The sequence below is a fragment of the Bombus vancouverensis genome, chromosome 2 (assembly GCF_051014615.1).
Source record: "Bombus vancouverensis nearcticus chromosome 2, iyBomVanc1_principal, whole genome shotgun sequence".
Taxonomy (NCBI): domain Eukaryota; kingdom Metazoa; phylum Arthropoda; class Insecta; order Hymenoptera; family Apidae; genus Bombus; species Bombus vancouverensis.
The window spans coordinates 21,145,053-21,163,465 of record NC_134912.1 but is presented as its reverse complement, the minus strand read 5'-3'; the positions used below and the strand labels follow the sequence as shown (position 1 = coordinate 21,163,465).

At 42.6% G+C, this 18,413-nt stretch overlaps 1 protein-coding gene and 1 pseudogene across 1 annotated transcript in view; one reads left to right on the top strand and one right to left on the bottom strand.

The window, feature by feature from the left end:
- LOC117160082 (A disintegrin and metalloproteinase with thrombospondin motifs 7) overlaps window positions 1–15,808 on the bottom strand; it is a 42,901-nt gene extending 27,093 nt beyond the window's left edge. The window contains exons 1-2 of the mRNA XM_033340509.2: window positions 15,688–15,808; window positions 15,552–15,584 (exon numbers count right to left, since the gene is read on the bottom strand). Coding sequence (XP_033196400.2) covers window positions 15,552–15,584; window positions 15,688–15,808 — 154 coding nt within the window. The remainder of the gene's footprint in view (window positions 1–15,551; window positions 15,585–15,687) is intronic.
- Window positions 15,809–15,872: 64 nt separating this feature from the next.
- Window positions 15,873–17,007, top strand: LOC117160083 (protein maelstrom homolog; annotated as a pseudogene).
- The last annotated feature ends 1,406 nt before the right edge of the window (window positions 17,008–18,413 follow it).

The window sequence follows — 18,413 nt, the reverse complement described above, 5'->3', positions numbered from 1 at the left end:
ACCTACTATAAACATTCGTTTAATAGCCATTATTTTCCGTTTCAACGTGCCTTTAGTTCCACAACGTAGCTATCCTATAAAAATGTATTTGGTTCCACGAAGCTGACGAATATCGTCGGAAGAGCGTGTCTAATGTCGAGCGTCTTTTTCGCCAAATGACATCGTCCGTTAGGTAGCCGAGCGTCGATTTACGCGAGCGTTTCCTTTTTTCATGTTGGATCGTGATTTTGTACGTGAAGTCACGAAATAGCGGAGCAGAGGCGTCGACGTGAAGGCAGAAACGGGCAGAGCGAACGAAGAGACAACGTGATTCGTGGGAAATGATTCGTGGATCCATTTCACTGAGATTTGTACCTCCATTAAAGTTCTCGTTCTCATCGAACGGAGAAGTTCCAACAGCAATTTCGCTGTTTTTTCTATTCATTCGCAGTTGTCCGAAAATCGATCCGACGACTCCATTACATCGGTCCTCTGTTCGACCAATTTCAGCTTTGATGGCCGAGTGCTACCTACATATCGGAAGCTCGGTCGAAAATCGTAAGATTCGGTTTATCGGACTCGAATTTAGATTTTAGCTGTTCGCTGAACTTCCGTTCGTGTCGCGCGAAATCATATCCGTTTAATTCAAACGGAATTAGAATCTTGCCGTAAATTCTCTGAAAGCCTTCATATTTACGTCTGTACCATAGAGTCGTAGAGAAACGTAAAAGGTTTCCGTAGAGTTAGCAAGTTCGTAACAAGGCCAATTTGGGAAGTAAATCCGATCATGTCCGGATTAGGTATTACCCATCGATAGAGTCGTGTTGCGGGTCTGCTTCGATCCGTCCTTTCGAAAAAGAATTTACTTTGCAATTTAGCGTTACCTTGTTAGAGAAAATCGTGTTTTCGTTTGCCGCGGAACGGCGGATTATAGTTTTCCGAATTTCGTAAAAAACATCGCGCCTTGGCGCATTTCGATTCCCCTCGTCGCCGTCGAAAAGCGTCGCTCGGTCGATCGCCGGAAACGAAATTCATTAACGGCAGAACGATTGCGAAACACGCGGCGCTACGATTTCCCTTTATGCTCGAACAACGGGATTCGAGCGGCGACGATAATCCTCGTCATAATTTAATTCACCATCGACGGAGTTTTCGCCAACGAATGAGTTGTTTACACGAAATCGCGGATCTTCGATTTTCTATCTGTCGTAACGTTGCACGGGCGCACCTCGAAATCACCAGCGCCACGCGATTCGCGTAAAATCAAAGATTTGTAGTAACGAAACTACGAATGCGCGCGCGCCGTCGTGGCAAAAAGCTGGAATTTCGGTTTCAGCAGGCTCGTAGCGCGTGCGCTCGTTCGGCTGCATTTAACACCCCTCTTTGTCGTCGCGATGGTACTCGATTAATTCTACTTGCCAGCAAATTAATAGTTTTCTGCGCTAATTGAGTTTACAAATGGAAGTCAATTCGTTCTCGCCGCTCCACCGCTACTTTGTCGAAAAAATTCATTTTCGAGCTCCTAGATTTTTCGCACGGCCGTAAAATATTGATTTTGGCGATTCGGGGATCGCTCGGTCGATCGAAACCAGAGCTAAATACGCGACAACCGGCAATTATTCGCTACTCTCGCGAGTTTCGAATAAATGGCTTAGAAATTCGAACAGACGATCGTCCTGTCTCGCAGTGGAACAAGTCACTCGTATTCGGAAAGTTCGTCGAATATGAAATTCACTTTCGTGCGATTCCAGACAACGACCGGCGAAACACTGTTTTCGTTCCCCGAGTGGATTTGCGTACGACGTACGTGCGTTTAGTGGTACTCGCGAACCCCTTTGTTAGTGCGAGGGTGAGACGCGTCGTCATACTCGACGCAAGTGCAGGTACTCGACGATTCCATCGAGTCGCTTCTCGAAAGAAGAAACTCGGTCCCTCCGGAACGCAGGCAACTCTTCGCGTTTCGTGCGTGCGCGTCACCGTCACCACGCACCGTCTCGAATAGTCCGAATCTGCGTGCAACTTCTTCTTTCAGTGGCGTAGAAAGCCGAGAATTCGCCTGGCTGCTATCTATATTTCGGTCAACGAGTTCCGTATCACGAACCGAGGTGATCGATGTCGAGGGTTTTCCGTGGCACGAGTCGAGCACCAGGTATAGCCGGTAAAAGTACAAATATCAACCACGCTACGGTTTCTCGCTACTTGATCTTCTGCTCCCTCGTCGCTTTTCGTCCATCTGGCCAGCCTTTCCGTTCGGCTAGGCTTGTGTACAGCTGCCTGTTTGCGGACACATTGTCGTCCAACAGTCTGTATTTCGTTTACCTTATCTGTTTGCCGCGTCATGATTGCGCTGCGCAGTGATACATACACGCCGTGCCGTATCAAAGAAGATAGCCGAGTAAACCGTCCGTCTCTTTGCCCGGTCCATTCGTTCGTCTCCTTGTCCCCTGTACCGAGACTAAAAACTTTCTTCTCTTCAGCTGACACCCCAACCGTATGTCTCTGTATATCCGGTCACGTAGACGTTGGCCGGGCGTCGCGACGCTCCGACGAGTCCTTTTGCGGGACTCGAGACGCTTCACTAATTCCCCGACATCACGTACGCTCGAGTGCTTCTCTCGATGATTACGTGTCAACGCCCCTCGCATGGAATTAACTCGGTTTGCGTTCGACTCGGATTAACGCTTCGTTAGAGGACCTCGAGTTTTTAGATATTCGTTTCCAGCCACTGAAACGAATGACGACGTGGAGGAAAATTGTTTTTTTTAGCAGAAAACCGAGGTCGGGTTTTCGCTTTGCGATATTTTTATCGCGCTTTGAGCTCACTAATCGTCGGTCAAACAACGAGTTCGGAAACCAAGATACCCGACGATTCGACCAGCGAACCAGATGAAACGAAATTCTATTCGGTTTACTTTGTGTAGATTCTCTTTGTACGATTTTATGAGTAGAGAAGGAAAAAAGCAAAGAATCCCATCTGTCCCTCCACGTTTCGACGGATAACGCGTTGCTCGTTAAAATCGTTCCGTTTAACCGTGAAGGTATACCGAAAATTTACCTGGAGAATTGCACTTGATTATAACGGAAATAAGAAGGAACGAGTTAACTTCGATGCAAAAGACGAAATCGAGTACCTAAATATTCGCGCGAATACGTATTCTATTCTTCTTTGAATTTCATACAACCGACAGGTGTATGTGCGTGGTTATAAACGCGTGCGTTCGATAATGCGGATCGGCGCGCATTAGTCAATGTTAAAGCGACTTTCAATTTGTCCCCGAAAGCGTAATATCGATCTCGGTCCAAGTCCAGAAACGTTAATAATCGTCGGAACGCGTGGCAGTCGATCGTGTAAATAAACAAATAAGCTAGAAGCCAGCAATAGAGGCATCGCAGGGTGGTTGTTGTTTCGATTCGATTGCGAGGACGGACGTTCGCCTCTAACAAGCCGTTTCCAGATGCGATCGCTTATAAACACGTCCCAGTCGTATTAATCACGCGTTTCAATGGTCGAGTGAACGCGTTAATTGAATGAATCGAAACATGCATTTGCTCGGATCAATCCGAGCGATAGCTTGTTAATACGAAATAACGAGGACGTTTCGAACAGCATGGCGACGAGGTACCAAGAATTAACCGTACGCTGGAGCGCCGCGCTCGATGATTTTCCAACCAAAATTTGACAATCGCGTTACCATCGCGTAACCAGCAATACGAATAGGTGGGATCGATCGGACGCGGGAATATGTATCTGTAATCGGTCGATCGATTAAGAAATTCAATTTACCGACCTTTTCGAATTTCGTGACATCGTATCGCGTTCACCGCGCTTTCATCGATGCTAAACATCGTTATTCTAATTCTTGGCATGCAATAGCTGCCACGGAAAGCCACGAGTCGATAACATTAAACGAAACTTGTTCGGTTATCTAACAGTGGCGCGATATAACGTAACAATACGAGGGTTTCCGCGGGGTAGGCGTTCCGGCGGTAAGGAACGATCCGAGATTTAAGAATTAATGGCTGCTCGCGAGAGTTGCGAGGCACGCGAGGATGCGTGCACCGAAGCATTTCACACCTGGCTGCGTAAATACAAGAAACTCGCTAGATTCGATTTAATTTGCAGCCAGATTACGAGCGCAAGCTCGCGATACTGTTCGGCGTCGCGGCGGAATAAAATCTCCGCCTATTAATAACCTCGGCAAATCTTACTTCCCGCAACCGCAAACCGGTTGTTTCCTTCTTTGAGATTCGTTCGTTCGTTCGTTCGTTACAGATCGAGACCGCACCGAGCATAATAGGAAAATTTGATCGACGCGTTAAACACGGTTCCAACCGATTCCGATTTTCCGTTCAAATCGGCTTTTTTATTTTCCCGTGGACATGAGAATTGCCGCCGTAAACACCGTGAACAGCGGTTACGTATAAACGCGGTACTTTTTCCGTCCTATGGTCGTTTTCGGTGTACCGCGTTACGATTTTCCTCGCTTTCCTCCCCGCGATTGGTTTTTACCTTTCGCTCGTACCATCGATCGTCGTAAAACTCTTGCACTTGCCGCATACCACCTGCTTTTGAGCGTTCCTTCTTACAACGATATGGCCGGTTTTTGCGGTAGAACGGACCGATATCGCGTTATTTTCTTCGCTTCTCTTCGATATCTTTGATTTCGAAGACGATCGATCACGATCATTTTATTCGTCACGCGATAGCCGCGACTGCCTATAATTTTACAAACGTTTCTTCGTTCTGTATCATTGTATCGAAATGTCGGATATTATCATCGAGGATCGCGACGTCTAAATTGCATCGTTACGCTTTTGAAATATCGACCGGTATTCACGGAGAGGTTTTATCAATATCGATTTATAGCGGTGTAAATTCTAATGCGTGCAAACGAATGCGCGATGTTTTCCTTACGATTCTCGCCGTGAAAAGGAATGGCGTCGTAAAAAAATCATAGCGGGCATAAAACAACGTCGATAAAACGGCGGATCGATAGTGATTGAAGGTACTTTCAAACAAAATTATTACGATCCATGACTTCCCTCGAAGCAAGCAACGTTTCGTTGTGTTAAGAACTGAGATATGTACTTACTTACTCTATACCGTATACGGTATACCCCGCAGTCTTATCTCCGTGAAATTCTTCTTATCCCCTCACCTACTTACTATCTATCTTCTCTCGCGATAGTAAAGATCATTTTTTACTCGTCCCTGCCATCCGTTTCTCATTTTTATCAAATTTTTCAATTTTAAACGTCGAATCTGTCCAAGTATTTTTCGTAGGACGGGCGATCATTGTTAATTAAAGACAATACTTGATTCGAGAATTTGAGAATAAGGAAACCTCTAGGTACGGTGCGATATCGTACGTGTTAGAGTCCGATTAACGAACGCGTTGAGAGATCGACGAAAGAAAGCGAGGAAGAGAGAAAAAAGAGAAAGCGGAGGACGCGTGGGAAAGACAGGAAGACGAATAAAGCAACGAAGCAGTCGATCGCGGTGGTTGACTGGCAGACGACTTCTCGCGACATCCCGACCCGGCAATTTCGTCGGAAATCTAAAATGCAAGTAACAGTGTGTTTGTCGAAATTACCATCTATCTACATAGGGGAGAACGACGAAGAAGAGATACGGAAAGATAGATAGAGAGAGGAGAGATCAGATGCTAACGTAGGTGGCGTGCCGGCACCAACAAGCCGCTCCTTGAACCGAGTTTCGTGTTCCATTACGTAGACAGACCAAAGCGTCTATCGGACAGAAGCTGCGAGGATTTAGATGCGCCTTTGTATATCGACCAGGAATACGTCGTTATGTCGGGGCGAGTTTACAGTAGGACCAAGTACGTGAGCTGGATGAAATCAGCGACGACGACGCGTACTCGATGTGGCGACGGAATTTCAGATTCAGCAGGCTCGCCCTCGAACCGAGTCGAATAGCGTTCAACCTGTCCCACGATACCCCCCTAGGATAACAACCTATTCGAAACGAGCAGGAAGGATACGGCTTAAACGCGTTATAAATACTTGTCGCCTGGTGGTCGGCTGATTCATGGATCGTTTCACGACCTCTTCCTGTTACGGGGATCTAGCAATTCGGAATTCAGAGTTCGGAATTTTGCTCGTCCTTGAACCCCGCGCTTCATTCCCGATCCAGTGAAATTATTACGTTCGCCGCGCAGACGATCCCCAATATCGAAAGCAGAAAATGCTGCGCGACGGATGTACGGCTCACGGGTCGCGGATGCTCGATTAAAAAAGGAACAGGTCTCCTTAGAAGAAAATTCTATTGCCTGTAATATATAAAATGCTCGATAAGGTTTATGGCGACAGTCTCTGCAAAGTTCCTACCGCTTTCGCGAAATTCCAACCGCTCGTAACTCTCGCGTTTAACTGTCGATTCGTTTATATGGATGGCCTTCTCTAACAGAGAGTGTCCTTTGGAATAAGCTTTCCGCTAAGTTTTACAAGAGCGCTAGAGAAACTTGGCTGATACTTTTACTCTTCCGTTTTCGTGCACGCTCCTTTCCGAGATACACCGACTATTATACGATAATATACAATATATATACGACTTATTTTTTTACAGCTAACCACTAGAAATGTCATCCTGAAGTCGAAATTTATCAGGAAATAGCTTTTCGTAAACTATCGTTGGAATACATTATAAACGAGCCAATTCCGTGACGTTCGACGAAGCTGGAATTGCGAGGCAACGCATTAGCGACGCGAGAGCGATTATATATCGATGACCCTAAGATAAACGACGTCGACTTTTGACCTTTTCACGTTGGCGTGCATCGTCGATGGAATACTCCAGAAAAATTGCATTCTTTCGGATCGAAGTTAGGAAATTTTGACGCGATGGACAGGTCGAATCGACGGGCGGGTACGCGAATCGACGTGACCGCTTTTCGTTTCTTCGAGCTTGAAAGCGCTCGTTCGCGGATCAGTTGGTTAAGTTTCTCTCTTCGGGTCTCTTCGAGTTAAAATGGATCGCGCGAACATGAAATCACTCGCTCAACGCCCCCGATGCGGCGATTTCATTGAAAAGAACTGCAACGCGGTTGCCAAACTAAGATGAAATACTCGTCTTTGGAACTGACATCGACGTCGTTATCCGAAACAGCGACTCTCGCGTATTTCGCACTTTTGAAACGTTCGTGATATTCGACGAAGATAAGAAATAGAAAGAAATCAAAAATTTCGATCGATAACCACAACTCGAAAGCATAATACAATTTGTATACCGTTTTTAAGTAGCTTCGAAGCCTTTCCTCCGCGCATTATCTTAGTTATCGAAATTTCTACCGAATGATGTACATATAATTTGCGATGGATCGAGTCCCATTTGTTCATTTTTCACTATCGTGGAAGCGCAACGATTTTTATAAAAGGCTGAAATTTGCATGTCTCGTTATACCACGCATAATAGTTTGCGATGTGCAATTATCAACTAACATCTGATATTTATGCACCGTCAGTATGCATATCCTATCGCTGCAAATATGCAGATATTTCGGCATAGATAGAAGGATCGGTGTCTATCATACACGTACCGGTAGGTGGATAGGCAGTAGCATATAGATTCATCGCGGTTTAAGAGTCTTGACACTTCGGGGACTCGCTGTCCTGAAATTTACGGAGTGAATCGTGCGACCGACGTGTTTCCGCAGATGGTAAGATATCGTGACTGAAAATCGATAGCCGCGTATCGGTGAAAACGTCAGGTCGCGTAACGCAACATTAAACGCCGATAGGTTATCTCTTCGTTCCGGTAAAAATTGCGAATTCGGCAAAGAAGTCCGCTCGGTTTCCATGGCTCGCGGGTCTTCTACTTCGCTACCGTGACTATCGCTCTCTGCTTTACACAAATTCAACGAACGTTTCATCTATCGTGCGCTAGACGATAGCGGATCGGATGGAGGAAGACGGGCGAAGGAAATTGAATAACGCCGGAAGGAGGTGCACCGTGCTCCCTTTGGATATCTCATCGTATAATAAGCGGTGTAGTCGACAAGATGAAAGATCGTAGGAGAAAAAATAGTTTTAAAGTAGATGAAATTAATCTTAGTAGATTAACTTTACGACTATTTTCGCTCTCTATATTTTCTATATCCGTCCCAATTTCCATTGTTAACGAAAACATCGCTTCTTATAAATATAATCGATACTTTAGTCGACTTTTCGAGATTTAAGAAAGAAATAATCGTTATCGAACGACGCAACAACGACTGTTCTTGTTTGAATAAACGAGCGATATTCGAAAGTACGGTCGGTCTTATGTTCGGTACAACTGGCGATCGTTTGGTTCGTCGAGCAACCGTCGAATTACGCGATTCTCGAACGTGATAAATGCAAGAACTGTCAAAATCTTCGTCGATCGTGACATCTTCCCATTTATTAAAAAAAGCCCGAACCGAAGGAGCAAGAACGGCTGGCAAAGAAAAGGATCTGCAAAGAAAAAGAAAATTCAGTTATCGCTCGAGGAGTGAACGGTAAACTTTGTCGTTTACTTTCTTTACTGCGACGATGTCTTATCGCACTCGCTTATGGCCGCATTATGGCTGAACGAAACGAAATTGTTGGTACGAAACAGTAAAACCGTTTATGTCGAAATTAAAGCGCTTAATTATACTATTTACTACAACATTATTTATAAAGAGGTCGAGTTAGTCATTGTTAGCGGAAGTAAAGAACAGCTTGAAAACTTTAACTGTGTATCTTGGTCGACGTGACGCTGTAAACCAATATAAGCTGAAAGGTAAATAAAACTTCTCCCGTAATCCTTAATTACCAGCATTCGTTACACGGAGTAATATGGTCGTTACAGGAGACTAGCGAAATCTTCTTCGAAATAAATAAAGACGAGAACGATAATAACGGGCCTTTCATGCTTCTTCCATTTCCATTTATACTTTGAAAGTATACGAAGGAATCTACGCGCGTATAACGCTATACTACGTCGTATTACGCGCGTATTTCTCACGGGGCAAATCGAACCTTACGTCATTTCTTAAATATGTATTTATACGCGGTTTATTCCATGTGGGTAAAATTTTGGCGAATTTAACTTTCTCTTCAGGAAGTAGGGACTGAAAGGTATAACGACGAAGTATACATGTACATAGGTAGTAGCGGTGGTCGTTTGAAGTCGATACACTCGACGCGTGCATCGATTGACACACTTACATGCGCGCGCGAATACGCCTAAGTGTAGGGGATCCGCGTCATCCCGGCTGTTTGGCAGCCGTGTCATGAAATATTCAAGATACAAATGCCACGTCGAATCCGATCACGAGCACTTCGGTTAATAAGAAACTTTCTAAACTCTAATGCATTTAAATTACCTCAGCCCTCTCCTTCGAGACTCGAGCATTCAATTACGCGCGTTTCATCCGTCGGGGATCGCGTTCACCGTCATTCAGCTTATGGATATGCTTTCGCCGATCGTAATCGTAGGTGTTTCGATTTTGTGACCGGCCGAATTCGTTTTATCGCGACAACCTTGAAACTGCTGCGGCAGTTTGACGAGTAAGACCCGACGCGGTCGATCCTTGCAAATCGTCGCAGCGGCAGCGAGTTCGAACGACGAGCAAATACGTACGTATGTATTTTTTATTTTCCAGATAGGAGAGCTTTAAGTAATATTTACTTATTTATAATACTTACTTATAAATTATACTTATCTATAATAAGTATTAACTTATTATAAATAATTAGCCATGTCACTGAGCCACGCCAGAAAAAATTACTGAATATTCTTAATGCGAGAATTGATCGTAAATTTTAATAAATAAATAAAAAAAAGAAAAAAAGATAGGAGAACTTTATTTCTCCGTCGTACGGAAAGGTATCGCTCTCGTCTGCACCGAAACTTGCGATGCAATTGGTTTGCACGTGTGCTTGAGAAAAATTAATGGATCTTTTGAAGCAAGGTGATAGAATATATACAGATATTTCAGGCACAAAGCTGATCTGCAGGCAAATCGATAAGCGATTATCGAATGAAAATTGAAATATTGCGGAATCGTCGTTATGTAGGAACAGCGCTTAAAAAGGAACGTTTATACGACGCAAATGGCTTTTCTATCAATCGTTGATGTTTTTCAGCTTGCGCTTTAACGAACACGCACGATCAACAAGAAAGAACCAATGGTAATCCATAAATGATTGCCTCCTCGATACAGGTTGCCGAAGGTTAGGGCTATAATCAGTCTCCGCGTTTCATATTCGAGATATCTGCTTCTTCTTTCGACGAACCCATGCAAAGGGGACACTCCCCTTCTTACTCGATATACGCGATACTTCGCAGGATTTGCCTCGGAACGATCGAAGCAGACATTATTTTCTGAAATCCGCCAAAGAGTTGGCATTCGTCGTGAAAAAAGATGGTTGCCCCTTTTCAAAACGCACGATAAGAACGATTTAAAGTTTAGGGGATGATCGCATCGAATGCAATTCTCTGGAGAAAAAGAGACAGAAGGGGTCGGATAAAGCCGCGCCACAATTATGTTCCATCAACGTCATAGCTGATAGGGTTTCAGGCAAGTCGGCGTAAAATTGAAATAGGGGTTGCTAACATTTGGCCGGGGCTAGACGTGTCTGTGTGCTGGCACGCATATGTAATAGGTTTAGAGATGGAGCAGCCCTTATCTACTGGGCGAGCGTACACGCCGGTAAGATAACGGTCTCTCGACTTCAACCGATATGCAACCGTGTTAAAATCGGCCTTCGCTTAAATATAAGCCCGGAGTTGAGGAAATACGTACCGTTTTCCGAAAGTAAAAGAAGTCGTTATAGAAATGTAATATAATAAAAGGGAGGTATACGCTTGGTCTATCATACATTTAAGTTGGAGTTTTCTCGGGATAGTATAAGTTGTAAATTTAAGGTATAAACTAAGAATCGTAAGAGTGTCGGGGAAGAGAGAAAGAGAGAGAGTGTGTAAATAAGAGTGTTCGTCTTGGTGACGTCAAAGCTAAATGAGTAAAGGAATGAGAGAAGGGTGCGAGGGTCAAGGGTCGGCATTTTCTGACCTGGGAAGACAAAAGCTGCGAGCCGAGTGTTAGAATAAGACGTACAAAGATATTGTAGTTAGTTTTTTGTATTGGGTAATCCTTGTTAAAATAAGACTAAACTTTATTGTCCCTACTCTAGACTATTTAAATACCACAGAAGGATAATACTTTTCATCAACGGCTTTTATTCGTTAGGAGCCTAGAGTTCGATTAGATACGCTTAAGAGAACATTCAATGACTCGCTAATACCTTTGAAGCATCGTGGAAAAAGTTATCGAATTTATCGTCGGCTAAGATAAAGGCGCGTAGATTATTTTTAAAACTTTATTCGCGAACAGTGTGGCGTGTCTTCGATTTCAACTTCTACGTATACGCATATTCGATGCAAATTGAAAGGAATCGCAGATCGAAGTCTCTCGAAAGGAATTTTTGACTTTGATTAGCACCGTGTGAAATTGTTTCGACGCTTGACAGGCGAACGCCCTTTGTGTTGTCTTGAAACGCGTAGCGAGCAAACGTAATCATAGTTTCCCGCATGGAACGTGTTGAACGCGTTACAAGAAACTCGGTGAAATACACCGTACAGAGTAATCTATCGACGTAGACGAATCGTGTTCGATCATCTCGTGCAATTTATCTATCTGTCGTCTTTCACGCGTCGTACATTGGATGTGGGCTTTCTAGATAGTCGGCTGTATAAAACGATTCACACACTTAAGCAATTAAGCCGGAGCCGAGTAACCTTGTTGAACGAACGGCATTTATCGCGATGCACCTGTTCTGAAATCACTCGATTCCAAACGCGTCCTCTCTTTGATCAATCGTCTGTCAGTTTGTACGTATCGGTTTCTCATTTTCTCCTCGTCTTCGTTCCATTTCCCGTTTTCACTCGTCCCTTCTTGTACTTTGTCTCTTCGCGGCCGCAACTAATTTTTCGCTCGGAATGCATTTCTTATTTTTTATCCGCTGCAGCGTGTTCGCTTCTCTTGCGCGAACGTGACACCCTTTCCATGGCGATAAAGAGAGGAAGGCAAAAATTAAATCGTGTAATTTCGTTCGTTCTTTTTCTAGTTTTTCTTTCTTTTTTTTTTTCTTGTGTGTGTTTTTCGTTTTTCTCGCGACACTGTCTCTTCGATCTGCCGACTCCTGTTTCCGTTTACTCTCTCCATTTTCGATATACTCCATTTTCCTCGCTGCTTGCTGGCTTCGTCTTATACCACGGCGTAATTCTCTTTTCCATCTCGCTCTCTACTGGTTCGATTTTCTCTAACTAATTCTCCCCTAACTGTCCTCTTCGTTCCGCTATTTACTCTCATTTCACCACTTTTTCCCCGAGTAATCGTGCTTTTCTCTTTTTTCAACATACCGCTGCTACTTTCGTTCGATTCGAATATTTATCGCTATCACCAAACTTATCTCTCTATCGAGAGTCGATCGGTCTTGTTTTTATCGTTTCACGCGTTCCTTTTCTTCTACTCTTCGTTTTAATTAATCTTCGATGGTCGTTGCGGTCTTAGGAGCTTGAAAAGAGCGCGAGATCGCTCGATTGCCTGCGTTCGAGCATTTCTTTGGTATGGCGTTGCAACTTTCTCTTCTACTTTGATATACGACGATGTTATATATACTTCACGCGTTAATTCGATCTAATTTATTAATCTGGCCAATTTACAAGCGAGTAATATCAGTTGGTTATTCTAGACTGAGAATCGCAAGAGAAAAGAACATGTAAGAATAAGAGGAAGTAAGAGAAGCAGAGCAAAAATAAAATAGATAGAAAGATAAAATAAATAAAAATGAATAAAACGAAGTAGATGTACAGGTGTCAGGCTGGAATATGGAAAGAGACGTAGAGGAAAGATCGATGGAGGATCAAAGAGTGTTGGCTAATTAACAAATTCTGTGAAAAGGATCCGTGTTAGCATATTCGGAAGAGTAGAAAAGAAAAGTTAGATATAAATCGCAGAACGATAACAACACGAGCATATTTTAACGAGTTTATCGTTACTGTAGACGTATGTGCAATTAAACTAACCATACAGGTTAAACCCGTTTTCGCTCTAATTTTGCCTTTGTGTCTCCGGCAAGGTTATTTTTTTATGTTAGTCGCCCCATCATCCACCGTCTATATTTCCCCAGACAGTTTCTGCTTTGATTAAACGGCAATAGTGTTGCAACTACCGTGTGTCTAGTTCCATCGCTCGCACCAGTTTATACAGTATTTTGCCATCGTCCCAGCGATAGGTGTTTCCTTTGCTTTATCAGAGACGAGCCTTCCACGAAGATAAACGTAGTTATTTCGCGCGTGAAAATTCATGCTACATATTTCGTTCGAATACCGTATCCGCTATGTATGTATCTTTCCAATCGGTAATGCAGCGTCGCGTTAATCCCAAGGTGGTTGACGAGATCTGAATATTTCGCGCGTGGTGCTTGACTCGGTACGATGCGAAGTGAAACGAAGCGACTCGACACAACGAGAACGGTGTGGTGATGGTGGTGGATAAATCAAAGCGAACGACAGAAACGAATTCGCGTAGTTTTGCGCGCGGCCGGAATAAGTTGCGCTAGCACGAAACAAATCACGGCCGAGCAAACTGGCCGTTTCCGGTGAATCCTGTTTTTGTTTTTCTCGTTTCGTTTATACTACTCCGTGCACGGCGAACCACGGTCCGCGTATAACATTTTCAATGTTTTTTTGAATTTTCTCTGTTCACGCTCTGTTCCGATCGATCGCGATAGAACAAGCGGAAAAATTCACCCTTCGATGCATGGAAAGCACTACGTGGTACGTTGGCATGAAAAACAGGTATTAACAGTTATACCGAATCTGTCTTTATATCGACTGCATTCGGCGTCAGATCTCGTTTTCTTAAATTGAAAAATTTAAGAACGTTGTAAATAACGTAAAATACAAAATATTCGATACAATACGAATTCAATGCTCTACAGTCTATTCCGTCTTTACGACTATCTATCTCTTCTACACGTTTCATAGTTACATGTTACAGTTAATGTTTTCAAGTTAATGTGCTTATCCGGAAGGATTATCTAATCCTATAAGTGTTTTCGGTTTCTGGCTGGTGCTTACAAAAGTTCTTAGGTTCATTAGGCGCTGTGTTACGTCGCGTGAAATGGTCCATGCGACGTCCTTCATTGTCTGACCGCCAAGGCTCAAGCATCATTAGACAGACTCTCCATAAACCTAAGGCCCCACAATAAACCCCAACCTTTTATTTTATTGTAAACAAATGTTTTCAAGCCAATGTGCTCACCAGGAAGGATTTTCTAATCCTATAAGCGTTTTCGGTTTGTGGCTGGTACTTAGGAAAGTCCTTGGTTTAATTAAGCGCTCCTACAAATTACGAAAATAGCTGATTTTTCCCATGAATAAGGGTCAGCCAAGGTAGGAGATTTCTCCTACTTCATACCTTTATGCATACGTAGGTCATAACCAATCGGCATTGCGGATCGTTACCCTCACTTTTCCTGACGAAAAGTGTGAATAACGAATCCACGTCCTTAGTTCAAAAGACACACCCACTCCGAGCTTTCCTCCGTAATCACACAAGAACGAAATTCACTTGATCTCGGGACTACAGAACAGTCAACTTGTGCTCTAAACTTGTTCTCATCACGACAGAGGAGTCACATCATTTCTATACTTCTTCTACGACATTAAGTTAGTCTAAATCAACTCGAGTCAGTGACCAGTGCAAGGATCAGCGGAAGTCCAGCAAGTACTAGACCATTGAAGAGTCAGGAAACAGGATGCATTTATCGACATATCTTCCTCCACATGAAAAGGGAATTTTTAAACCTAAAGCAAAAGACAGCAAGATTAAGACTCAGATGGCAATAGGTAACAGAACGAGAACTGGTGAAGATGTAGCACAGCTAGAGTCTGAGCAAAAGAATGAGGAGGAATTTCTGCAAAACATAGAATCCATACATAGAATCTATAGTTTGTGTGGGTGTACAACATATAATAACTTGTAAAGCAAAAAATTTATATTGCTGCATGTCAATTGGTTTTATAGAAGAGACATAGGAATTAACAAGTGTGACTTTTGTCTTGCGGAATTTGCATTTGCAGAATTTAGTATACAAAATGGTATTTTTACCTTCAATGTTTCATGGTATATGCTTTGAATACCATTGATGGAAATAGAAAGCATTTTTCGACATATCTTCCTCCACATGAAAAGGGAATTTTTAAACCTAAAGCAAAAGACAGCAAGATTAAGACTCAGATGGCAATAGGTAACAGAACGAGAACTGGTGAAGATGTAGCACAGCTAGAGTTTGAGCAAAAGAGTGAGGAGGAATTTCTGCAAAACATGCTTCCATACATACAATCTATAGTTTGTATGGGTGTACAACATATAATAACTTGTAAAGCAAAAAATTTATATTGCTGCATGTCAATTGGTTTTATAGAAGAGACATAGGAATTAACATGTGTGACTTTTGTATTGCGGAATTTGAAGTTGCAGAATTTAGTATACAAAATGATATTTTTATCTTCAATGTTTCATGGTATATGGTTCAAATACCATTTTGTATACTAAATTCTGCAAATGCTAATTCTGCAAGACAAGTCACACTTGTTAATTCCTATGTCTCTTCTATAAAGCCAATTGACATGTATAAATATGAATTTTATATTTTGCAAGTTATTATGTTGTATACCCTTACAAACTATAGATTCTATGTATTGAAGCATGTTTTGCTGAAATTCCTCCTCACTGTTTTGCTCTATCTCTAGCTGTGCAACATCTTCACCAATTGTAGTTCTGTTACCTACTGTCATCTTAGTTTTAATCTTGCTGTCTTTTGCATTAAACTATAAATTCCCTTTTCACGTGGAGTAAGATATGTCGATAAATGCATTCTGTTTCCTTACTCTTCAATGGACGAAAGAGCAAAAGGAGCGTGGTATATCTGCCTCGAGAAATATGAATTTCATCGCTTTGTAGCGAAGACTGGAAGAATTGTAGTTACAATAAAAAATATTATAGTTATTCTGGAAGAACATTTCTTGGAAATACTTCGTGGAATTATTTCTTGGCAATGTTCTTCCGATATAATTATAATGTGTATTGTTGTAACTATAATCTTCTATTCTTCGCTACAAAGTGATGAAAGTTCTTTTATATTTCTTGGGACAGATATGCCACGCTTCTTTCGCTTTTTCACTCCGTAAATAGCAAAGAAATATAATGCATTTTTCGACATATCTTGTTCCACATGAAAGGGGAATTTATAAGTCTAAAGCAAAAGACAGCAAGATTAAAACTCAGATGACAGTAGGTAACAGAACTACAATTGGTGAAGATGTAGCACAGCTAGAGTCAGAGCAAAAGAATGAGGAGGAATTTCTGCAAAACATGCTTCAATACATAGAATCTATAGTTTGTATGGGTGTATAACATACAATAACTTGTAAAGTCTAAAATTTATATTGCTACATGTCAATTGGTTTTATAGAAGAGACATAGGAATTAACAAGTGTGACTTGTCTTGCAGAATTAGCATTTGCAGAATTTAGTATACAAAGTGGTATTCAAAACATATACCATGATAATATTAAAGGTAAAAATACCTTTAGGATGGAGAAGAGATGCACTAGAAACCAGTCAGAAAACACACCCAATCACTATGAAATTAGATGATGGAGAATGTGAGTTCGCACTTATGTATGATAAGTTCTCCACAATTATGAAAACTAATAAGACTGGGAGAAAGTTTCCTGCATTGTTCACTATGAAAGACTTATGTCCTGTCGTGGAATCACTGCTACAAAGATTGAATGAAGCAAGTAGTGAACCGGTTGACGACTATCTAATCTATTCGATAGAAACACTGTTTGCAGAACTACGAAACGCTGCTGTACGGATCGTAGACGATCGTAGCATTCCTCTTGTTGTCGCCGAAATGGAATTTGCAAAAGACTTATCCAGTACACGTGGCTTCGAGTGTGAATTCCATAAAACTGCAGCGAATCCATAGTGAAGTTTTGCACGTTCGCGAGGAGACGCGATCTCGAAGATGCACTCCAACGGGAGTCGTAAAGTCCCGTTACGATTTGATTAATCGACGCCACAAATCGTTCGATCCCTTATTTCTTGTGGGATAATAAGGGTAGTTGATTGAATACCGAGAGTCTGTCTAGTGGTGCTTGGGCCTCGACGGTCAGATAATGAAGAACGTCGCGCGAATCATCTCATACGACGTATCAGTTATCAGTTTTGAAATGTGTTTTATTGGTTTCTCGAAGACTTCCGCCAGCAACTCAAATCTTCCGTTTTCGAGGAAGAAGTACATACCCCTGCGTCGATAACAGGAGAAATTGACTTATTTTGCGTGTCTTTCTAAGCAAATACATATTCATGGCGCAATCTGCATCTCTTTGCACGATGTTTGCAACGTGTTCTACGAACTTTTAACAGGAGTATTGCCTGTGCGTTAAATTTTTACCGTTACCTCTAAAACTTCTGTAGTAACTGATGGATTCTTAGAGTAAGAACAAGTGATGATGGTAGAGTTTAAAGTTTAATGTATTTTAATAAGTGATATTCGATAACAAAAGGACCGACTACGATATCGTCGCACGCCGACTCACACTCCGTATCCGCTCAACTCGCACTCTGCTTCTCGACTGACTCTCTGGCCGTTGTAGCATTCTATTGTCTTTTGCTAGGCCCACCGCACACGTGTTCCGCAGACGCTCGTAGCCAGGGTCACGTAGGTCTTTTCGGCGAAGCTATTTGTTCGAAGGACCCGATAACGCATCGATGGAGCTGACAACGCCTCGGCTCTCGCGGCATTGTCTAGTTGGCTGGACGTTTCTTAGGCCCTTCTCCCCGATACTACACTTCTTTTGGACGGTAAATTTGTTAACAAAAAGAGAATGGCATAAATACGAGAATCGATTAAATTTTCTCGAATCTTACATAGCCGTTTCTTCGTAGTACGAAGAAAGTATAGGCATTATTCTATCATCTGGCGTCTATTCGATTAATTGGAGAGATCGAGGCGACTTGTACGCAGACGATGCTTACGATATTGCACGGAAGCAACGATGTATGTTTAAATATTCCTCCCGAGCCGATAAGAAGCGGCTGTCGTTGACTTTGATTGCACCATTACTCCTACGTCGTAAATGGTCAACTCGGCGCGAGGGAAAATGGTAATGAGCGAGCCTATAATCGTTCTTATCTGAAGTGTATGCATGCGCGCGTGTGCCCACAGCTGACAGGATAGGCCGACAAGAAGAATCGCCGCGAGAAAGAAATTATATTCCGGAATGAGCGGATAAGATGTAACGGTGACTGTTAAAAATGAGTTCTGTGCTACGGTTTTCCGCACGTTTTATTGAAAAATTTTACCGAGTGTGAAACTACGATCTCGCGTTG